The sequence below is a fragment of the Larus michahellis genome, chromosome 6, assembly GCF_964199755.1.
Source record: "Larus michahellis chromosome 6, bLarMic1.1, whole genome shotgun sequence".
Lineage (NCBI taxonomy): Eukaryota > Metazoa > Chordata > Aves > Charadriiformes > Laridae > Larus > Larus michahellis.
Window position 1 is genome coordinate 11,374,298 of NC_133901.1, and position 24,602 is coordinate 11,398,899.

At 39.6% G+C, this 24,602-nt stretch overlaps 2 protein-coding genes across 29 annotated transcripts in view; one reads left to right on the forward strand and one right to left on the reverse strand.

The window, feature by feature from the left end:
* The window catches only part of GIGYF2 (GRB10 interacting GYF protein 2), a 77,010-nt gene that overhangs the window by 32,713 nt on the left and 19,695 nt on the right, over positions 1-24,602 (reverse strand). For 14 of the 28 annotated variants that reach the window (XM_074592841.1, XM_074592832.1, XM_074592849.1 and 11 more), the window contains 3 exons: positions 21,990-22,131; positions 15,012-15,123; positions 14,388-14,428 (listed from right to left, as the gene is read on the reverse strand). The exons of 1 other annotated variant lie outside the window; for it this stretch is intronic. In XM_074592841.1, coding sequence (XP_074448942.1) covers positions 14,388-14,428; positions 15,012-15,123; positions 21,990-22,131 — 295 coding nt within the window. Of the gene's footprint in view, positions 1-388; positions 414-5,066; positions 5,111-9,440; positions 9,546-14,387; positions 14,429-15,011; positions 15,124-21,989; positions 22,132-24,602 lie in introns of those variants that run through there. 13 more of the 28 variants (XM_074592834.1, XM_074592843.1, XM_074592835.1 and 10 more) reach the window with 6 other exon arrangements.
* Positions 155-9,267, forward strand: KCNJ13 (potassium inwardly rectifying channel subfamily J member 13). Its single transcript, XM_074592861.1, is given in 5 exon segments — positions 155-348; positions 351-475; positions 477-495; positions 6,635-7,115; positions 8,009-9,267. Coding segments are annotated over 5 exon segments (1,368 nt in total). The 5' UTR covers positions 155-228; the 3' UTR covers positions 8,632-9,267.

A 24,602-nucleotide genomic window follows, 5' to 3' on the forward strand; every position in this document is an offset into this window, starting at 1 on the left:
TTCAGCAGCGATACAGGAACATTGTTCATTCAGCTATTCCAGGGCAATTTTGGCCTTTTCAACTTTCACATCAAACTAAGATTATACAAATCTAAAAAATGATCTTTATTAAGGAGGTGAGGGGGAATGCACCCCTTCTCCATGTAAGTGTTGGAGGATTTCTCCTTGTCTGCTAAGGGCTTGTGTTGGGTAAAGAAATGCTCCTAACAAACCAGCATTCTTTTCCACATGATCAGAGCTAACCAGCCCCCCTGCAGGCAAAATGACCAATCAAATCAGCTTCAGACGAAAACCAATCCCCCCCCCGACACTATAAACACAGGAATGAGACATACAAACCCATTTTTAAAAAAAAAAAAAAAAAAAAAAAAAAAAGACTTCTACCAACCACTTGTGGGAAGTTTCTTGCCAGTGCTGGGACCAATACACAGAACCAGCCCCGTCCCTCTCCTGGAGCCCAGGTATTCTTCTCCTGCACAAACCCTTCAAAAACCGGTAAGTACACAGAACAATCTTAAATTTTTTTCTTTTTTCTTACTGTACAATTAGAAATTTTTCTGTCATTCTGTAATCAAAGAAATTAAAGTTGTTTTCAGGGCACAGCTTAATTTCTAAAGCTTGCTAAATTTTCATTAAAGAAAGTAGTCTCTGATTTCCGCCCCCCCTCCAAAAAGAAAATGCTCTCTCAGATGACCACAGTCCTAGCAGCATACAGAACAAACCCAAAGCAATCAGGCAATGTTTTTTTCAGAACGGTTTCAAGATAAACAGTGCTGGAAAGACTCTGCAACACTCTGCAAACAAGGAGCGCTTGCAAACCTATAGCCAAGGCGGCCAGGTGTTACCCATCCAAGTATTATGAAAGAGTCATCCTCACCTTCTATGCTGCATTTACTGTAATTCAGCATTTAACTTCAATTCCATCACAAATTAAAGAGATGAGCTTCACCTCTTTAAGCCTGCTTTTACCATTTCTAATTATATCTCATGCCTTCCGTCATTTTCAACTGTGCTTATGAACGTGTTGTTGTGAGCTACCACCGCTGCTCAGGAAACCATGCACGGGCATCGAGGGTGAACTATGACATCCTAGAAAACTCTGTCATTCTAGATGAGCCACTAGGAAGTTTGCATCACATAGGGCAGGACCGCTCTTCAAAACCAGCAAGTTCTAAAAAAAAAAAAATGGATGGCAGCAGACTTTATTACTACAGCCTTACATCAAATATCCTCCCTCTTAACTCCAGATTTATTCCTCCATTAACAAGACTGAATTTCACATTCAAGTTTCTCTGTAAGGATTTCATATATACTAGCATATTTTAAAGACTTTAACAACATTTAAGCAAAGTCTTGGTAAAGTTTTTCTGCTTCTCTAAAGGTGGCCAGACTAGTTGGTCCGCTCAGATGCTACTTCACACTGAACAATTAGGGTTCATACGCATCCTCATAGTATTTTCAGCATGCTGTACTATGTGAAAATACATTATAAATGAAACTGAGCATTACAGATGTCCCCATGATGCAAGCAGAAAATCAGCTTTGCTTTCTGTACTATAAAAAAAGACATACTCTCCCATTTCACCAAAATTTTGGAGGGTTTGGTGGTGGTGTGGTTTTTTTTTTTTTAAAGTGTGTTCTGTCACAGAAGATCAAAAGTATAAGCTCTTGCACGCTATGCTTTGTGGCATTTGCTTTAAAAAGTATGACTTTGGCTCAACAAATTAAAACTCCTTTTTTTACAAGGCTTACTTATATATGTAAGAAGTCCTGAAAACCGTTATCTTAGTTTTGCAGACTGCTTGGAAAAAACAGTTTTGTCACAAAACTACTCCCATTCATCCCAATGAGGCATTAGCTACAAAACCTAAAGGACAAACACGTCTGAAATTTTAACTATCCTACTAACAATGGCAGCATAAGCTTTCAACCAAAGCAGTTATTCTAACTGAATTACTTCCTACATTTGTAAGATTGTCCCCTAATGTAAGTTACATGATCCAGTCATGTCATCAATACTGAAAAAACCTACACTTCCTACCATTAACATCAGAGGCCCTCAAGGACTGCCATTCAATCTAACAAGAACAATACTGAGATTTTAATAGCATGAAAGTGCCTTTAAAAAAAATGATAAACTTTGTTCTTGTGGCAAAGTGCAGAGGCAGCAACACATCTCAATGATCACAGCTCAGAGTACACAGATGATGTTTAAACCTGCAACGAGTACAAAATGATGTGGACCCAGGTCAAGTAAAGGGAGAAGGTACACATTCCCAGAGGGGCATGCCAGCACCACCTGCGTTCTAATAAATCTTCAAATTATGCTACAGCTGTAAGCAGTTTTTGCAGTTATTCCCACCAAACAGCAGGTCCTCTTGACTACTTTGCTGTCACAACAAAGCAGTGCACTATGAACTGCCTCAAATCCCTTCCAAGGTCAATTAGAAGAGACTTTTGTCAAGAGTAGAAGTGGGGCAGGTAGGGCAGCACTGCAGAAGTCTCCCCTGAACCAGCTCCGCATAAAGGCACTCAGGGTCCTCAAAGGGTTGCAGGTACATGAGCATACCGAGCTGAAAACAGGCTGGAAGCATCACTTCAAGTGCCTTCAAACTGAGAAGGGAAACAAAAAAGACGCTGCTGCAAATGAGTCCTCCTGCAATCCTACCAGAGTCCTAGCAGCTGAGCTTCTGCTGCCAAGAGAAAGGCTACGCAAGAGGAAAAAAGAGGAAAGAAACATGGCAGCAGGAAGCAAGGTAACAAAGAGAGCTGTTACAACACAAGGAAGAAGATCTCAATCAAAAAGGCAAAGCATGAGCGTGGGAGCTCAGGGTGCTGGATCATGAATTTCAGAAATGCAAGCAATATCCTAGAGCTGCAAGGCAAAGTTTTATTATACATAAATCATTAGCAAGCCAGGTCAGTTTAGAACCTGTCTGACTGCTAGGAAAAGGGAAACTGTGACTTTGATTTGAAAAGGTAGTACTCACCCTACCTTGACTTGTCTTACAAGAATGTACAGAAGAATCCAGAATGAGGGACAATGATGGTAAAGAGATTTTAAAAAAGCTAAGAACTGACACATGCACTGGAGTTGGTGATAACCATTTAATTTTCAATAGACTGGAAACAGGAAGGATTAGACACACTGAATGCATGACAAAGGACCGGTCGACATGCCAAAAGAGGTTTAGAAAAGTCATTTCTGACAGTTCCTGTCTTTCCAGTCAAGGGCTATCAGCTGGGAGATGGAGGGAGAGGAATACCCTAAAGCTACCAGAGTTTCACAAGTCAGGAACCAGGAAAAGCAAAACCAGACAAACAGCATAACATAAAGGTGAAGAGATGACATTAGACAAACCTGGATTAGAAACACAGTATGTATTTAGCAGTGGAGACGAGTATTTTCCAACACTGACTTGAAAAACAAAATTCTGCGAAGTTGAATGTCTTTCCTAAAACATACACTGTTTGAAACTGGGATTAATGTGGGGACTTCAAGGACCATGTCAGGCAGGGGATCAGATCAGAGGGTCTAAATTGTGCTTTGCAACTTCATTAATTTATCACTAACAAGGAAAGAAGGTACTTATATTTTTTTACTACTGTGGGCAAGGAAAAGACTAGACAGAACACAATAATCCTTGTTAAATTCAAAGTCACACGTACTCTTGACTCTGCTTTTGAGAATACAGAGGACCAATCCTCCAGCCCAAGTAAACTATTGCTCAGAGAGCAGTTCTTTAACCTCTTATTCTGAACTGACTGCATTGCTGTCACAGCCTATTTGCAGGGGTATTTTTTTTTACCCATTTTTCACCACCCAAAGAAGTTGAGACTTGTGGCTTTTGGAAAAAAAAAAAGAAAAAAGGAAGAGTGTTGGAACTCAAGCTTACACACTTCCAGTGCTATCACTGCCATCTAATTAGATACCTAATATTTTAAACCATCCTCAAAAGAGACCAGGGCAGTACCCTGGTTAACCTCAGCAGGCGAGTTCCCCTGCTGGGAGTCTCAAGGAGCAGAGACACAGGACTGATGTGAAATGTGCTGCTGGAGGCTAATGGAGGTTTCTCTTTCTCAATGGAGGTTTCTCTTTCATATTTCAAAATATGCCAGTAACGGATCCTCCCCCAGAGAAAAGATCCCAAACAACCTGATGGTGAACACCACCTAATTTTTTTTCAGAGCTTGAAGTCAACATTAAGTGATTAATCACCACTCTAGAAAGCTCCTTAATCAACGAAATTGAGACCCCGCAACGCTGACAGCATTTTGCTCGGGGTGAACTCTGCAGCGCTCAAGCACGCTACCTTAGCATTAATGTGTGGAAGATCTGAAGCCTAGCCAAGAAAAGCGTACCACATTAAGAGAAAAACATACCTAATGTATGTAAGACACTGTAGAAAAGTCTTCTGTCACCAATCAGTCAGTGTCAGATTCACTCTCACAGCATACGCTTGTTTTGCAAACCCAAATTACTTGGAGGCTATGAAGCAGATGCACAAACACACTAAGTTATCAGGGGGTTTTTTCAAGGATGCATGAGGTTTACACCCAGAGGCATTTTGCTCTGTAAGTGTTCTCCTCTATTCAAACAAGGGAGTGCTTCTTGCGAGTACTGCTTATTCTAAGATGATAGAACCAAGGCATTGTCCAGACACTGTCCCCATCATCCTTCCCACTCAGAGATGCCCATTTTCCAGCTCCTTCAGGGTATCCAGAAGGGCTCTTCTAAATCTTAGCACGAGGACTCTGATCTACAGACAAGTGACTAATCATCTGGTTCCCGAACTACTTAAAAGTGTATTCAGGAAATTCCGTAACAGTGCAGCAAGACTGAAAACTGTCATTTAGAGCGCTATATAGCAGACCAAGCTCGGATAAGGGGGGGGTAATGCTATAAACTGAATGGACTATGATCACAATCCCCCAAGAAAAGTAGCCTGGTACTATTGACCAGGAGAATCTCAGGAAGTCTACTGTATTCTTTGGCACAAGGAGTCATTTTGAAATATTCCTTCCAGGATACGTGAATTGGAAAGTAAAAATGAGGGGAAAACTACCAAATTCCAGTCAGGCCATCATCTCCTCTACCTCCTTTGAGTACCGCATGGACAGGAGAAAGAGCTGGATGGTTCTGAGAACCTACAGAAGGAAAGAAAAATTAAAATCTAGCTGAATAGTCACTGTGATGTCAGTTCTCTTACTTTATTACGCGTTAAGCACAAGAAAAAGAACGTTTTGTAATTACTAAAATTTGGTATCAAGTAAACAGTCATGAAAACTGCTGGCTTACAGGATCAAAGCTCACAGGAAAGACTTTTACCTTTCATAAATTCATTTTGAAGTTCAGGAACCTTAGATCTAATGTGTTTCAAGATAAAACTAAGAGAACACTCTTGGGGAAAAAGTCCCGCTCCTCTAGCCTGTTTGTACACTTGTATTATACTCTGAAACAGCTCAGAGAAAGGTCAAAATTGATGAGAAACATGCAAAATTTAACAAATGCACCATGTATAATTATGACTTGCAGAATCTATGTTTTTCTTTAAAGTACTCCCTTGTTCCATAAACAAGATTCCTCACAATCATCTTTAAGTAGGTGGCACACATTATGACATCTCTATTTTACTTGAACCCCTGTTTATTTTAGTCTGTCCCAGGTGAACTTTAAACATTCGTTAAACATCTATAAAATTTATAGTCCTGAGTGTCCAGTGTCTTTTCAAAAGACACTCAGCATTTCTGACAAGTTTGGCAAGTCTGAAAGTAAACAAAGGAGCCTAACATCTCAAATACCTGCAAGTAGCCATTCTGCTTCCCACGTTTGGAACTTACCTCCCCTAATTCCCACACACTCACTGTCCTATTTTCTTATTTGGCCACGAATAAGAAAGACGCTGCTTAGGCAGACTAAACTTCAAATCATATCAAAGTATATTTTCAATATTGGTCTCCTGCCCTTTTTTTACCTGATCCTTACATAAACGGCCTCAGACTCGCACAAGCAGCTCTGCCCCGAATACTGTAATTCTGCTTAACTGGGCATGGTGGGTGCAGACAGCCATCATCTCCTGCGCTAGAAAAGTCTGAAAGGGTTACTAAGTAAACTACAGCATTCCCCTAAAAATGCATAAACATGTTAGAGGAACAACGCAATAATAATTATTTACATACTACTACTGCTAATAGTATTCATAACAGTACCAGTAAACTAGTATACTCTGCTAAAAAAGTTACAAAAACTGATCTAATCAGACAAAAATCAGTTTCTTTTCAGATATAGTATGCCTAATCCCATCTCCCACTCACCCTTTAAGAATTAAAACATGCGACTTAAATGTAAGTTTAGGAAGGTAAAGTATGAAAGTTATATTTAAACAACTAAGCAGGGAAAATTTGAGTAGTCGTCAGATTTTTGAACTTAATCTTTTTTAGCAAAGTATTACCACAAACAGTGGTAAATTCCTCTCCAGGCTCCTGACTTAATCTTCTCTGGATTGCAATATATAAGCCTTCCTTTGTTGGCTGCACTATTTCAACCCCTGCTGATGTGTCAAAAACTGTGAACGTTAGGCAAAATACAAATATGCTGCACTGTATCACATTTTTTCCTTTTTTCTCTTTCTAGAAGATAAGAACAGACATGATAGAGACCAATAACACCAAGTCCAGCGCTCCCCTCCTGACCCAAAGATACCTGAGGATGGTGACCAAGGATGGACACAGCACATTCCAGATGGATGGTGCCCAAGGAAAAGGTCTGGCATACCTCCGAGATGCATGGGGAATACTGATGGACATGCGCTGGAGATGGATGATGCTTGTCTTTTCTGCTTCTTTTGTCATTCACTGGCTAGTCTTTGCAGTGCTTTGGTATTTGCTGGCTGAGATGAACGGCGACCTAGAGCTGGACCACGATGCTCCACCTGACAACCACACTATATGTGTCAAGTATATCACCAGCTTTACAGCTGCTTTCTCCTTCTCACTGGAAACGCAACTCACAATTGGTTATGGCACTATGTTCCCAAGTGGGGACTGTCCCAGTGCTATTGCACTGCTGGCAATACAGATGGTCCTGGGGCTCATGCTGGAAGCCTTCATCACAGGTAATCCTTCATATTTAATCATTAGATAAAATAGGGGTAACAGGTTTTAAAAAAATGGAGCTAGAAACAAATAGTGATCAGACTGGTATCTGAAAGAACAATTAAGCCAGTCACTACAAGGATGATGAGATTTCAGCTATGCAGTAGTAAAAGTTAGACATCTTTCATTAACAACAGACAAAAATTAGGTGATATCAAGATTTGGATTTGAGCGTTCCACTATGCATTAAACAGTACTTGTGGCAGCTCCCCACTTACCACTCACAATCACTAATTTCTTATACCATTATCTCTCCAAGTTTTTTCCATGGAATTACATTATTTAAAGTCAATTTGTTTTGACTAATAGCTTTAAGGTTTACTTTTGTCTAGTCTAGCTGAAGTACTTCTGTTGATCAGTGTTTAAGTGTTCCTCAGTATCGGATATAATGAAAATTTCTACTCTGTCACAGCTATTTTGAGATATTTTAAGTTATTTAAAATAATATTCGGGTTTAAAGTATTTCAACAGACTTTAAAAATACACAGGTTAGTTTACTGCGTATTAAAAGTGAGCTCCTCCAGGGGTAGCACACCAAGATCCGGTACTATTACCAACTACAGTGCCTCAGAGCAAGCTAACAGCTCTCCTTCCTACATCTACAGTTCACTCACCAAAGATTAGTAAGTGAACATAGCGTAGAAAAGGAAGCATTTTAGGAAAGCCATACTTTTTAAACAAAAAAATGGGTTAGCGTGATGCCAGCCTAGCAGTTTTCAAGCATGCAGGCTGAGGCTAGAAAGACCACGTCCCACCCCAGCCTGCTTCTGTTGCTTTGAACCGTTTCACAGAGCGCCAGGCTGCAGGGCACCCAGGCACAGGGCTCCAACTCAGTTTCTTTTCCATGATGCAGGTGCTTTTGTGGCAAAGATCGCCCGGCCAAAGAATCGGGCTTTCTCCATCCGCTTCACCCGCTCTGCTGTAGTGACACACACCGAGGGGAAGCCATACTTTATGTTCCAGGTGGCCAACACGCGCTCCAGCCCACTGACCAGCGTCCGGATTTCTGCTATACTTTACCAAGAACAAGAGAACGGGCAGCTGCACCAAACTAGCGTTGACTTCCACCTAGACAGCCTTACTTCAGATGAGTGTCCTTTTTTCATCTTTCCGCTGACCTACTACCACTCAATCACTCCATCCAGCCCCCTGGCTGCTCTCCTCCAAAGAGAAGCTGCTCACCATTTTGAGCTGGTCATCTTTCTGTCAGCTGTGCAGGAGGGCACAGGAGAAATGTGTCAAAGGAGAACATCCTACCTGCCCTCAGAGATCATGCTGTACCACCGCTTCGCCTCCATGCTAGCCCGCAATGCCAAGGGTGAATATCAGATCAAGATGGAGAACTTTGACAAGACTATCCCTGAGCTCCCAGTTGCGGCTGACTCAAAGAGTCCAAAAAGGACTGCCAAGGAGATCCGCATCAATGGACAGCACGCTGACAGCTTCCAGCTCTCCGAGACTGGCCTCACAGAATAGAGAGAACAGACTTTGAACTTTGTGCTTTTATAATTATTATTACATTAAACTTTCAGGTTCCACTTACAACCTTCCTTCCTTGCCTGCCCTGCCATCTTCAAGTGATCTTTCTCGTGTACCCCCATCCTTTTGATTACAACGTGAAACACAGAGTAAAGAGAACTGGTGCGCCTGTGGAAGCTGAGGAGAGGCTGCATTAACCACTCAGAACAAAGCCAGGTACAAGAATCACAGTACTAATTCTTGGAAATTAAAAGAGCTGCCTGCTGAATTCACCAGACTATGATTAAAGCCGCACTGACCCTGAAAGGAGAGACCTTCAAAACTCCCAAAGCTGACCAAAATCATAATCATAATTAACCAGCTTGTGACAAAACGGTCAATACAAAAGAAAAATCTCAGTCAAAACCAATATGGGGGTCGTTCAGTAAATATAGTAGTTCTGGGATAAGCAACTCTGTTCATCCAAGATCCTCATTTTTCTGTTCTCTTAACTCTTTGGGAATACAGAGTTCTATCAGTTTTCAGATGGCTGAATTCCCTCTTAGAAAGTACTGCCAACCTCTCATGGCAGTGAAAAGCACTCCTGCTGTGCTTATTAATCAAAATTGTAAATACTAACTGTAGTTCTTCACTCTGCCAAACAACAGAACATCTCATTTCAAGACACTATCAAAAAAATCTTGATGTATGTGACAAATGCTGCAGTGGAAATTTTTTCATATTTGGAAACACTGAATAAATTATTTAGCAGGGGAAAACAGACTATTCTAAATGAATTAATGTACATACATTCCACATGTTCTCACCTTTGCGCTGTTTATCTCAAGTAGATCCGACCCAGAAGTATGCACTGTGTACACAAGTAGAACTGCATCCATTTATATTTTATGCTTTTTAACATCAATATTTGCCTGTACACACAGCACAAAAATATTTAGAGACATTTGAAACAATTTTAAAATAAAAAAATTACAACAAACTATACACGAGACTTTTGTATTTGAGTGCCTCACAAACCTATTGCGATTAAGACACTGTTCGGAAGCTCCTAAATAATTTAAGAAGCTAAAGGATGAACAGAATGATGGATAATTATTTACAAGCTCTCAACAAAAGCAGCGCCTATTATGCGCTCATATTTGAACAGTCCAGTTTCAAAATAAAGGTATCTTCCAAAGGTAAAAGACTTTTCCCAGAAACAAAGATGGTATAAACGGCAACTTTCATTGACAACAGCATAATACGCTACCAAACATGCTTCCTTTTAACTTCACCCAAGTGGTCAGCAGCAGGAAAAAGGCTCTCAAGCGATCTGATGAGATACTGTTTAACTGAATTCTCCTCAAGCCCCAAAACTCCGCTAGCTGAAATACGCTGACAAGCCAAAAGAGGTTAGAAAAAAGCTCCTTTGGTTTAGGTGCTGGGGAAAGGGAAAGCAGCCCCATGGGAGCACTTCACACAGGGAGGGGGAAGGAGGCAGAAGGCCCACGTTCTCATCGCCATTCAGCTCTCATTCCAAAACTGTTCAAGTATTGCTTCCCCACATTCCAGACCTCAGACAGATTTGGTTTTATTACAGATACTCTCAGAATCTTTTTTAAAATTTAATTTTATGAAAATGCATTCATAAATATTGTGGAGCTTGGAGAGCAACACACTATCAAGGTACTTTGCCTTCATCCCTACTTTTCTCAGCTGTTGACCCATATGCAGTCTAAAGATCCCTTCTCCACCCTGATATCAGCATCCAACCATTATTTCTTGCAAGCGTTATTTCCACTTGCTTTACCCATATAAGACATTGAGAAGAGGCCTTCAAATTAAGAACCAGTGCAAGAGCAGTAGAGCAGATTCCAGTGCCAAGTCTGAAATAACCACTTAGGAAGAGAGCAGCATTCTGTGTGAGATATTGGTTTTCCCATATATCACACACTCCAGTCTCAGACAAACCAATTGTTCTAAAATTCAGATGCACGGTCCCAACAGGACGGTAATATAATCTCACCATTTAGAGCCAAAGCCATAAAAGGCCATTTCTAATTTCAATTAACATCTAATCAAAGTGCAGACTGCTTTGTTTGGTTTCTAAATGACTTGATACTTTAAAGTTGTCCTGTTTTTTAAAATCATTTTCTATTTATAGATTTTGTTTAAAAGGGCATACAACAGCAAGTATAAAGAAAAAATATGGTCAGTATACACTAAATGCAATCTTCAAATACTACATTTTGGGATGTAAGGCTGAAGAATACTGCAGAAGCAAATCAGACAGACAAACACAACTGTGCAGTTAATTCAGAACAGCTGCAGAACAAGGGGTAGACAAGACACTCCTCTTGCTTTTACAGTTCCAGAGAACTGGTGAATCACAGAGGTCTGAAAGTATGGAAATATGCCATGTCCCAGACTAGAATACAAGCCTAGAAAAATTGCTGATGGGCTCTGCTCTACGCTTTGACTAACACTTCAAGAGCAACCTAGTGATAAACTTTCTTCAGATGCACTTCCTGCTAGTGAGACGGGAAAGAAAAACAAGCCAGGCAGAGTAAGGGAAAGTACAACTCAAAAAAAATTCAACATCCTTTTTATAGTCACTTGAACACCCTTTTTATACTCAAGTTTTCCTAATCTAACCAAAAAATATACATTAAACAGCACTCGATCAGGTTCCACAACTGACTTTCTAAATGTCTTGTTCAATCTACATGACAATTATTTACTACCTGTGTGTAATTGCTGGTAACTAATCAAATCCCCTCAGCTACTAAGCTGGTATTAGTCAAGGGGCTGCACAGAAAATTAAGCAGCTTTTGCGCAGTTCTAAAAGACAGCCACGATCAAGAAAACAACTTGCTCATTTTCTTTGCTAATGGCCTCAGCCTTCCAGAAGCAATTTGTGTTCTCAATGAAGTCTGTCACAACTGTGACAGTCTGCAAGGGAAACTTGCAAATGCTTTCTGCATCTTCAGTTTGCATACTGGAACTAGGAACAGATACTGTTTATGTTGAGCATCAGTCAAATGACACCTTGCAAACTGTTGTGAGCACTGAAAAAGCAATCGTTAATTTTTTAAGAACAGCATATTGATCATATTTGAGAAGTAATTCTTTGTTGAAGGTCTATTACCTTTTTCATATCATGATTTTTAACTGAAGGGTTCTTGCCTTGTCATCCATTACGAATGCCTGGAAGAGTTTAATATTTGATCTCTTATTAATTCTGTAATGTGATCACTTATAACAAGGAATATGAAAAAAATGGCAACTTGGTAAATTATGTAATTTGAGGCTAATCCAATGCCCTACAAAAGAACAATGAAAAACTGAAGCACAATGAAGCTGGAGAATGAAAACCTAAATTAAGGAGTTTAACCAGGGTAACAGAAACCAATATACACGTCTGCTAAAGAGTGTTGGCCTGAACAATAAACTGCATGTCAATTCACTCCTTGAACTCTCTGCTTTCACTGCTTTCTGTGGGATGCATTAGTGCTTGGTATTAACACAGAGCTGCTTTTGGCACACCTCTATCCCCATCTCATTCTCTAAATATTTTGTCACTGGAAAGCCTTTACATAACAGTAACTATTTGTTTATTAATCAAGGCTCCAGTCAAAACAGACCAACACCTTCTGTTAATATTTTTGTGCTCTCCACTTTATTTCTCTTTGAAGGCAAAGAGGAGACAAACAGTCCTCCCACTTATTGCAACATTAATCTCTAACACAGCAATATGCAAACAAATTACTATGTTTAAACAATTTTTTTTATTAAAACTTCAGAAAGATTGCAGGTCTCTTGCCTCAATCATACTGTGCTACAGAGCTTTTAGCCAAATTAGATCAAACTAGAAGAGAAATAGAACAAGAGACACAATCAGGTAGTACAGAAAGATTCACGATGATGACGATTTGAGAATAAGCAGGCTATCCCTCACAATGAGCCAGGGCTTCCAACGAACCGCACGGGCACACCGACTGCTCTAGAAAATGGCTCAGAGAAGATGCAACTCCAGAGTCCCAATGACTAGAAGTTGCGAGAAACAAGCTATGCCCGATACCAGCTGAAGTGTTAACCTCTGCATTCGGGCAGAAGTCAGCTTCAGTAAGGACATCTTGCATCTCTCACCCTGAACTGGCATGCAATGTTTTTATCAGTCTTAATCAGAAATGTGGTACATTCTATAGTCTGGATCTGGAAGTGTTGTAATTGTATCACAAAAACAGGAAGGGGCTAAATAAATAAAATTGAATCAACTGTGGTAGATAATTACTTTTACATCCATTTGTCTTTTTTTAAAAAATGCAGTCCTGAAATTTCCCTCCCCGCCCCCCCCCCTTTCATTTTTTCTCTAAAAGATCTCTGAATATAAAGACACACTGGAAGTCCAAAGTTTCACTACTGGCATTTAAAATGGACAACCAATCTCAAGTTATTTTTAGAATCAACCTCTTTTTAAGGAAAGCAATGAGAAAACCAAGCACCATCTTAGGTTTGTGTTGTCTTTCAACTTAAAAAGCAGAAAAATAAAAGCACCCTAAAATATATGAAAATCAATTCATACATGGAGAGAGGATTGGGAGGGCTCTGAAAGCAAACGTGGTAATTTAAGACTCCCAAGGCACGTGCCACCATGGTAATCTGGAAGATTATTAAGATAGAAATTTAGGCTACTCTCCCTAAAAAAACATTGACAGCTAAGCAGCAGTTGAAATACATTCCTGTCGACTTTTAACTGCAACTGAATCTCTTTGGTTTTGTTTGTCTTGAAATCCAACCTGCAGTTGTCTTTTCTGACCTGCGCTTTATCAACATGTTAACTACAGAGGATATTCAAAGACCAAAAGATGCTCTGGGTCCTAAAAAGGCAAGACTCATTGTTGGCAAGCTTTTCCAAGTACCACAGCTCTCACTAAGCACAGATGCAGTACACGCATGTGGAAACATGTCACAAAGAGAAAGGTCATACCAGAGAACAAGCAATGCATGATCCCAGGAAGCAGAAATCATTGCACTTGCAGTGTGAGTTTATAGAGGAGAGCTTGAATGTTCTTACGCCTCAGAATACAGAGTGGATACGTTCCAGCTCCAAGATGACAACCCACTCCAAGTTCTGCTTGTCAAACACACATACTGGGTCAAAATAAAGGATCCAGTATTCTACCTGAACATGGCCAGCGTGAAACATTTAAGAAATAGAATGACCCAATAACCTGAACAAACAGAAGATTTGTATGATGACTTAAAATAACTTGACAGACAGTAAATCCATCAGCATAGGAACCTCAAAATATTGCTTCCTGGATCTACCTCACAATAGCAAGCATTCAAAAAACTTAACAGTTCACATGGTCCAGAAGTCCCAGGTACCAAAACTGCACACGCCAGGAATGTTTAAAAGCTGCACTGAAAAGGCATATTGCCACAGCACACCTGTTAAGCGTAAAGACTCCTTTCACAGAGGTACAGGAATTTAGTTGCAGCTGTAGACAACACAACTTAATTGAATAAAGAGAACCTACTTACTGCAGATTTTTCTTATCTAAAACATTGAAATGTCTAATAGTGAAAACAACACAATATAAGAAAAACAACACTTTGAGAACACATAGATAACCTGGCACAGGATCATGATCTTGTATCAAAAGTATATTTGGAGCAATAGGAAAGGTTTATGTACATATAGATCCCTTCCCCAAAACACACCCTGCTCCTCCCTCCCATTTTCTGCCCACACAGTAACAAAACCATACCTGGATCTTTTCGCCCTGGTTTTTCAAAGCGTCTGTCTCCCCTAGAAAGGCAGAATACAAGTTTCAAATAAGGTTTTGTAACTACTCCTCTCATTCTAGGCATGGGGGGGGGTGGGGTTTTTTTTCTCTCTCTCTCTCTTTTTTTTTTTTTTAACTTGGTAGTGGGCTTTTTTAAAACAAGAGCTTGATGGGCAGTTATCTTTAAAGGTACAAGGGACAACTGAAATTTTCAGGAACACTGACACACACGCAGCCTTTGGCAACTAGGTGTGTTTTGAAACATGACCCTAAGCACTGTCAACCACACTGAGACTAAAATTAAAGCAAATCCTTTAGCAATCCATACTTTCACCCATCATTTCCACTGCAACTGTCATAATTTATATTCTTTTAAATTAGTTCCTTCTTCCCAGGAACTCAGGAAAAATTCTTTGCAAAAATACTCTTTTATTTGCTCCTGCGTTTATAAAAACAGTACTGTGTTGACTCCATCTTAGAAATTCAGATGCTCCACACACAGATGCACCTAATCACCTTTCCTAAAGTGCTTATATGAAGTCAAAAGGCACAAATGGAAGCTGAGCAGATGTGCATATAAAACTTTAAGGGTCTGAGTTCTGTTACCTTTCCTCCCAACTCTGTGATCTGTGCATTTCCCTGCCCCCTCCTCGCCCAAATCCACCCTCCACTTCATCAAAACTTCTTTGGTAGAAACCGCTTTCTCCTCGGCCTCTGCCTGAAAAGACAAAAAACACAAGTGTTTGTACAAATAATAACAGAAATTGAAAGAGTAGGTAGGTTTCCCTTTCCTGGTGTCCCTGTGAACTAATCTTGCAGTCTTAAGCCCCAGTGAAATTATCTGGGGCAAAGGGAAAAAGGAACAAAGAACGAAGAAAGAGTCTTATGTAAAAATTCTTATCAAGAAGCACAAGATCAGACAGAACAGGCAAACAATTCTGAAATACTATGCAGAAAAACATAGAAAACAGATACTTACCCAACAGAAATTACCAAACAAGGACACATTGTTCACAAAACATCCACACAGTACACATGTACTTTACACTCATAAAAATCAGATTGCTTTTAACAGTGGAATCCACTATAGTGGCACTGCACTGCAGATGTACTCTTAATTACTGCTGTCAAGGTTAATAAGGGAGAAGGAAGCTTCACCACTATTGAGTTCTAGCGATTCCCAGCAGAAATCTCCCCCAGGAGCAGCAGGGAGAAAAGAAGGATCACAGGACGAGTATAGGCAGGACAGCATGAAGAACCCCAATGCTATAGGATAAAAATCATCCTCCTGGCTTTTTCAAGAAATGGTTCTCTGTAGGTGGCTACCGAGTATCAAGCCTCAAGACAAAGAGTTACAGATGTATCCTCAAGTAAAGAATCTCAAAGCACATCTTTGCTGTGTGGGTAAGCGTGGCGTATTTTGTTAAAAAAAAATAATAGAAAAAAACACAACAGAAAAACAACACCCACACACATCCCCAGACCTTCAAGCTAGCTTTCAGCACTGGTTAGAGTCACGGCTGGGGTGAAGTTTCCAGATTTACAAGAGATAAATACTGCTTCACAAAGTGCTACAGCAGAAGAAATGGGAGGTTTTCATCAGCTAACTTAGCATTTCAAGGATCTCACAGAAAGACGACAAACAAGTGAAATACATCAATCAGCTGGTTGTCAGGATAATTCCTTGCCTACATACGCAGGCAGTCTCTATAGTCAAGTCCAAGAACCTAAAAAGCACCTGATAAAGGGAACTCTTGGCTGTGAAACTATCATAAACCTCAATCCTTTCATATTTCTCTATTCCTGGCTTCAAGAAAACAAACACCTCAAAGGATGAGGTGCAAACCAGGCCAGGGCTCTGGAGGAGTAAGACAGAATAACCAAATGAAACAGGAAATAAACACCTTGAGAATGGACTCCAGCCCCTGTAGTCTTCTGAAGAAAGAAATGGTAACAAGCCTCTGCATCTAAAATCTAAAGACCCCTGGCTGCATCACGGAATTGTACCATGTTTCAGTGTCTTATGAAAAGAGGTTCTAAACATATTGAAATAATTAAAGCAATTGTGACAACTTCTCTACTATTCTACACCAAATCTCTTGAGGAAAAAAAAAAAGTTCCTTTCCAGGCAGAGAAAAAGAAAAGCGATTCCCAGGTAATCCAGTCAGGCTCCTCCAACGCACACTGATTCCCTATCAGGCAGCACAGGCTGCAGGGTGTATGAGGAAGCCACGTGAAGTTAATGGCTGTACAATTTCTCCTCCTGCTTCAGAAACGGGATTTAAACATCCTCTTTGGACAAAACCATCCTGTTCCTAGCACCAGCAAATCAGTTCAGTGGCAGACCTCCTTGTTACAGGGGTGCAGACCTCCTTACCACAGAGTTTTGGGGATGCTTAACTTCAGGTGAAGACTGGACAAACTCATAAAAGATAAGTAACACTGAACTTACTAAACACAGAGACCACATCTGGCTCAGGAAGTCCACTGAGCTGCACATGTCTGGAACGTGAGCATATACGTGATGCTTCTTCACCTTCCTATTTTTACACAGTCCTTATTCTCTTGGCAAGGTATCTTCTTTTGGCTGTTGCTAGAGACATATTGAGTTAAAGGATCCTGGAAAAGGACTCCAAGCTGTTGTTCTTCACAAATAAAGCCCAGGAAAGTTTAAGCACCTCATGCAACAGCAATCTTTGCCTAGTTTCTTCTCTACAAGGAAAGCTCTCTTCCTTCCTCTTACAGGAGACAACACCACAAAAGCAGTTCACAAGAGAAAGCCACAAGCAGGCAGAGTCAAAACAGAATGAAGGCACTGACTCATCTCGCATCTCTGAGGTAACAGAGGTGGGAAGTTGCATATACTTTTCCAACAGAAACAAAACCGGTTGTCCTTTTCTGTTTTTTACAGTAAGCAACAGCAACATTTCTAGTGCTCCCCTTGCAGCGTGAGCAAGCACACTGATTACTGATAGGCACACAACTGGCAGAGCCAGAAGGCTGGTGATACGGGAGATTTCATCAGCAAATAAAGCAAATGTCCTGTATAAGGGGAAGAACAGAATCAGAGTTGTTTTAACAGCAGCATGGCTTACGGCAGCTTTAAAAGTATGTGAAAAAACAACCTGAGAAACCTCTCTCCACTTACCCCCCTCCTCTACGTCATGGTTCATCAGTATTTCAGTTGTGCTCAGCCACTGATACGGTCTGACTTAAAAGATAACTTTGCAAAAGGTGCAAACAAATAATCTCAGCAATTCAGATTACAGCTGCCTGTGGGGCCATGGTACTCGACGCCCAGCTGTACTGATACCACACGGTACCGGACAGGACCTACTTAAGCCGCCTTTGCTGTGGTTGTGTTGCCACCCTCCTCCACTGCATTCTCCAAGGCACACAGTCGAGGTGCAGAAACAAGATGTGCCCATTCAACAGTTCCCTGCAGAAGCACATGCGCAACTCCAGCAGAAACCAAGCATACCGCTGCGTGAGAAGCATACTGCATTAAAACATCCTTCCAAGCTACAGAAGAGAAGTAGGTAGTTAAGGAAAACCGTGGTGTACAAAGTCAGTTATTCAGCAAGTATTAAGTAGATGAGTCGGACCTGGAAGTGCACACTGGACACAGCTAATAGTGATAACAGAACACATGAGACATGCTTGCGGAGAGGATAAAACTGCACGTATAAGCACACTGCTCACCATTCTGTTTCTGCACTTTGTGGCTTTTTTTTTTTTGCGGCTAATAAATTTAGAGCAACATGCTTATTTTAAATAGAACGCCACTACCAAAAAAAAAACAAAACACCTGGCACATGAGGAGCAGACTTTCTAAGTGTAGATGTTGCACAACGTATTGAATTCAGAGGCACTAGATGTCAATAAACTCTTTCATTTAAGAACTGAATGGAGCAGCTGTGTCACTTGTATTTCAGTAATTCCTTAAAAACCTCAGAATGGATATTGTAATCCTAACAACCAAAAGTCTCTAACCAGAAAAAACAGACAAGTCTGAATTTAAGTAAAAAGTACAAGTCACAAGCAAGAGGCAGCAAACACTGTCATTCTAATTGTCATTATGAAGAAAGCCCCAACACAATACAACATGCAAATTCTTGAAATTACAGCATGACTGGAGTTAGGATCTACGATCATAGCTGTAACACTGTGTGGGAAGAGCAGGATAACTGCAGTTCAACTACTGCTGTTTAGGTATGAGAACTTTCCACTCTCACACCACTTACACGCTTCCCAACAGCCGCAAAAACAGATTACAAAGAGGAAAGAGGGTGGGAGGGGAAAGAGCTCTAATGGGCAGCAAAGTACCCTTCATAAGGGTCTTAACTAGAAAGGAGAACAGCTACAAAACAAGGTGTCTGTAAGCCTACAGCCCATTCCAGGGACTATTTAAATCTCTCCTCGTCTGAGGCTCTTATTCATGAATGTTGACATTCCAGTCCCGCCAGCACAAAGCCCAGGGCTTAACTGCACACCACAGGGAGCTCCCAGGAAAACAAGTCAATTAGAAAAAAGGTCACGTGCAAGTACTTGGTTTCTTTAGAGAATATAACTTCATAACTAAATAAAATGGTTTGGATTTACGGCTCCACACAAGACACATACAGTATTAGTGATGGCAGCTGCACGTTGCAAGTGTTTTTTTAACAGTAACACAAAGTTGTATTTCAGCACAAAGTCATAAAAATTTTAAACGAAAATCAAACCAACTTCCACAAAGTAATAATTTCCACATCAGCTAAATTCAGTTGTTGTCAGTAAGACTTGGGGTGACTGTTGAGAAAATATTTACTGAGTGTTATGTTGTAGTTTTAAACACTGATAAGGGAAGCCACATTTAGAGTTCTAACAATAACCTTCCTTTACCAGCAGTTTATCCGTGCTTCCCTTTGCCAGACTGTCACAGACTCCCTCTCACGCTCCCAAATGCTGGAACACAATTGTGTGATTTGTGCCTCAATGAGGGAACTTCATTAATAAATCTAATCGTACATGCAAATTCTTCCCTGAAGTTACTGTTGTGCAAGTCACTTCAAGACAGTAATCTTGTTTTGGTAAAGCTGAAATCGCATTTGAGCGGCAGCAGCTTTGTCGCATACAATGATGTACAGTTCATGAAAAACACCAGATAACTTTTTGAACACAGGCAATTTTGCAAGGCAATAAAGAAAAACATTTTCCGACTGTTAAGTGAAGCAGCTCATTTAGTGAGCAAACTCTAAAGAAATTCCAAGTCCTTTCCACTGTAACTTGAAAAAAACCAAAACCGTATTTAAAGCTTGGTACTTGCAAGTAAAGTGTTACTTTTGTAAATTAGATGTCAACAGTCCTATGCCGAGCTTTTCACAAATAACTATTTGAAACACAGTCTTTAATTACAAGAACATTGCGTGTATAATTACGAAAAATCTACAATTTTGTCCTCGCAGAAGCCCTAATTTGTTTCCTGAGATATAGGAACTTTGGGAAGACTCATCATGCCTAAAGCCCAAGACTAATCGCTTACGGGAAGAAAAGGGGAATACGGAAAGAAACAAGCAGCAGCCAGGATCAACGAAAGAGGGAAAGCTCAGCGATTTACAATTTCAAACTGTAACAAGAATGAAAAATGAATGGGGTAAGGTGGAGAAATGTGTCCTTTACAGCTTAGCAGAAGGTAAGAATGACGGAGTAGCCTAACAAGCACAGCATATAACGATTCATACAAATTAAGAGCAAAAGATCATGAGGATGAAAACAAAAATAGGTGGAAAAGACAAATTTTGCAACAAAGTTCTTGAGCTAGTATTTCTTAACATATCTCAAAAACTAAGCATGAAAAAATAAGAATATATGCAGTAGAAGCTTTCAGTCTTAATACCGCATAAACTGTAAATTCTGTCCCCTGAAGTGTAATGAATCAAACTTTACCACCAAACAAAATTTCCATGCATGCAAATAGATTCAATAGAATTACTGGATTAGAAGCCATATTCTGCCACATTTAACCCTATGACTTCATTGAAACTAGCGGAGGCAATTAAAAAGCAACACACTGCTCACTGCATAGGGATGACATTCACTGCTAATGGTAAAAAAAAAAAAAAAGAAAATTTGACAAAAGAAAGGAAAAGAAAGGGCTTGGCAAATTAGAAATGTCCACGGTATCTCAAGATTGAAACTAGAGAGCACACTAGTGGTGATATGACCTTAAATCACCAAATTTTAAGCAGCGTTCATTTCATTTGCAGAATTAAGCCTTAATGCACCTAGAAAAAAAAAAATAGCTAATACACGTATTCCTAGCAAATGTGGAACATGGGTGGTAGCAATGCAATATGCACATTAAAGCAAAAAAGCAACAGCTTTCAAACATACAACAGAAATATAACAAGAAATATATAAGTAACAGTCTCACCCCACGTGTATGTATGTGCACATACTTTTCATTTTTTTAATTAAGCCCTGAGCAATTGGGGAAAGATAGTGATAAAGAAAGAAAGGGAAGTTAGAGGGAAATCCAGAGATAGCCTTACAGGAGTTTAAATGTATATGCCTTAGCCGAGGAGCAAGCACAGGAGGACAGGTCACAATCTACAAATATTTGAAAGATGTAAACCAAGAAGAAAGCAGGATTAAGGAACGAGAACAAAAAGTAAGAGAACAAATTAAGTCATAGCAAAATTCTGGTCAAGCATTTAATTATATATGGAAGTGATTTCTGAAGGTGTTACTGAGAATATCACCAGTTAAAGACATTTAGAATTGAATTAGAAAGGACCCTAAGAGAAACCTCACCTAAGCACCTGCAAAGACAGAGATAACATGATAAATTACTCCAGGTGATATTTCCAAATTATTAGTTTCTTAGTATTCTAAATGTAACCCATTATATTTATATACAAAAACCCCAAAATAGCGTTCACAGCAGCATGCGCATTGAAAGTGAACTGCTAAGATAAATCCTGGATTTAACAATTTGTTTTGAATCTAGTGATACAGCTTGAGGACATTTTCCCAATTAATTTGCAAATGTTTGAAGTGATCCAGGATGAGACATCAACTATAGTGATGCACTAAAATTGGCAAGACTCATATTTCTCCCAAATCCAATTATGTCTTCCCATTAACCTTCTCCTGTTTATTCTCAGGATGTTAATAAATAAAAGTGATTTTTCAGAACACTGAACACCACTTACTACAATCTTAATGTTTTAAATACATTTGTGGATTCTTCTCCCCTTTTCCTATAAATTGGCTTAAAGTTTATTAAAGTTATTTCAAACAATTCTGAAGCAAACAATTTCCCATCCCACCTCAAAATTACCTTTCCTTTTGTTTTCCACATCCACCAATCTGACAAAGACGCATAACACAGATACCAGATGTGCACTAAGGTGAGCAGAACCACCACTAAATGCAATGTTCATTCTGTAACAATATCTTACTGGAAAGGTTTCAAAGTCTGAAGGGAACAAAAGCTGGGCATGAGAACATCTGGCTGTAACCAAGCTCCATCTAACATCTTTCAGAAGCTTTAACCTGGATCACCTTCATACATTGCAGCACACCCCGCTAACGGCTCACCTCGACCTCTAGAGGAACTTCGACCTCGAGGAGCCCCTACCACCGTTCCTCCTCCACGTCCTGTCAACCGCAGGACAGCAGCACTGTTTACAGACATCGAGAAATTTCTCTGCCAAGAAGAAGTGAGAGACAATGCGAGATTCTATTAAAAAACAAAACAAAATCTCAATCAATCCTAAATTTAAAAATAAAATAAATTTTAAAATAAAATAAATTTTAAACCTAAAACAATCCTAAGTTTAGCTTAATACCAGGTCTGCTTTCCTTATGTTTGTTACAGGTTCTCTACAATTGACTAACACTAGCAAGTAAAAGGATTCCTTGGAGACATGCATAGGTGAAGTACTCCACAAAAGGATCTTGGTCAACATTAGTGCTTCCAAGTCACTTACCTGAAATTTCCATGCTCTAAAGGCAGCAAGTGAGCACCTACTCCTTTATCAGATGATTCCAGCACAGAAGTGATTAGAACATCAGCAGCTTTAAACACAGTCACTCAGTTGCAAAAAAGAGATTGGCACCTGCCTATACCTGACACCATTAATTAATACCAATTCTAAACTTACATAAGGAAAGCAGGAACATGTAAAGAACAACAGAAGCTGAATAAAACTATATTTACCAACCTTTGCAGAAATAACGTTTTTTCTCTAAATGTATCATAGGAGTAACATGCTTTGGGGAAAAATAAGTGTATTTAAGACTTATGAAATTTAAGTGATACTCATTTTAATAAGACAATAAACACCAGTAAAATTGAACTGTACTTTAATATGAAATGATTGCTAAGGAAAAAGCTATTTCGACAAAGAATGGATAATTATAACCAAATCCAGTCCCATTCTCTTGAGCACAAACAGTTGGAAACTGGGCCAAAGAATTCAGGCGCATGTTCAGAAATGTTAACAAGCAAACCTGAATTCACACACGCTTTCTGAAAACAAGTTTTAAATAATTAGAATGCAAAGGACTCCAGACAGCTGTTACATCAGGCATCTTGACAGGAACTGAAAGGAGGCAAAAATTGCTTCCATGAACTCATCTGGATTACTATGACTTTGAAGGTCTTCAGAGAACAATGAGACAAGCAATTATATACTACTTAAAATCTAAATGGCTACCATCAAAGCCAATAGAAATCTGAAAGAGTTCTAACCCATTTCAGAAACAAGCCTAACCGCTTGATATGTTCTTCCTTCAAGAGAGAATTGGTAACTTAATAGACTTTAGGGATGTGGGGGCGCAATCCAGCCGTGCATGGCAAAATAGCAAGGTCAGCCTCCAGTAAATCTGATTTTTATTTTCCTAGTTAGCTCTTTAATGATTTAAAACAACCATTTCAACATTACAGCAAGTCAAAATGAACTACCTCCATTTGCCTCTAAGCAGATCACCTTTCCTGCTGTTGATACTTCTGCTTTTTTGTGAATCAGTGAAATATTTTACTACAGAAACAATTTTAAACTATTGATCAAATTCACTGTCTTGCATAGGAGACTCCTTAATTTTTGATGCCTTATTTTTCCAATAAGAACAAAATAGCAATCTCACTTCCAATTTATTTTTTTGACTTGTCTGCTTAAACTCCAAACAAATTCTCCCTCCCCTCTGTAGCGCCTACTGTGGTGAAGATGCAATCCTTGTAACATGCATAATGATAATAATCCACATGGTGAGATCACAAAAATAACAAAGCAGCAAAGTCAATAAAACAAAAACCACCCTATTCTCGATTAGTATATTACTTCAGTGTCTGTCCCTGACAATGCATATCAAAGAGCAAAGCTGCCCTAAAACAGGGTCTCAATTCATTTTTTAGTAGCAAATGGAAGATGTCCCATGAAACACACATCAGAAACATAACCACTGAGGACACAAAAAACTTTTCATTATATTCAGCAAGAGCTTGAGACTCCCTTACTCAAGCAGCAGATAAGATTAAGACAACTGAATTCTCTCCTAATGCAAATAAGAGCAACTGGGGGAAAAAAGGCAAAGGAACACATGCTGCATATTGCCAGCGGTCGGTGGTGGAAACCCCTGTTAAAGCTATACACAGAAGTCTTTTCTTCAAAACACAGTTCCCTGGATACAGATCTTAGACTAATCTATGTCATAACAAAACTTAATACGATGTGAATCAGTTGACCACTAGGTTAGCTCAGCATTCTTATCACTAGGAAAATGACATTCTACATAAAAAGGATAAAAAGGACCAGCAATACTGTCCAAAGTATATCCATGTCCTGTAATAGGGAAATCTGGAGCCAAAAGTATCAGACTAGTTAAATTTCACAGCACTAAACAAATTTAAGCTTAAATCATCCTCTAGATAACTCATCTTTAAATCACCTTGAGAGAGATCAGACAAGTTCTTCCTGGACACATACTACACATGCATGGACAATGCTATCAAGTGCATAACTCTCAGTTTGCAAGCAAGAATTGCTCTGAATCCAAGGCAAGAGTAAGCCTGACTGGTTCAGCTCCAACTGAACACTACCCCAAATTACACGTGTTCTGATCAGCCTGTCCTCTACAGGACTCCCAATCTCTGTCCTTCAAGTTCCAAGAGGATAACACTAACTTCAGTATTCACTCAGGGGGCACAAA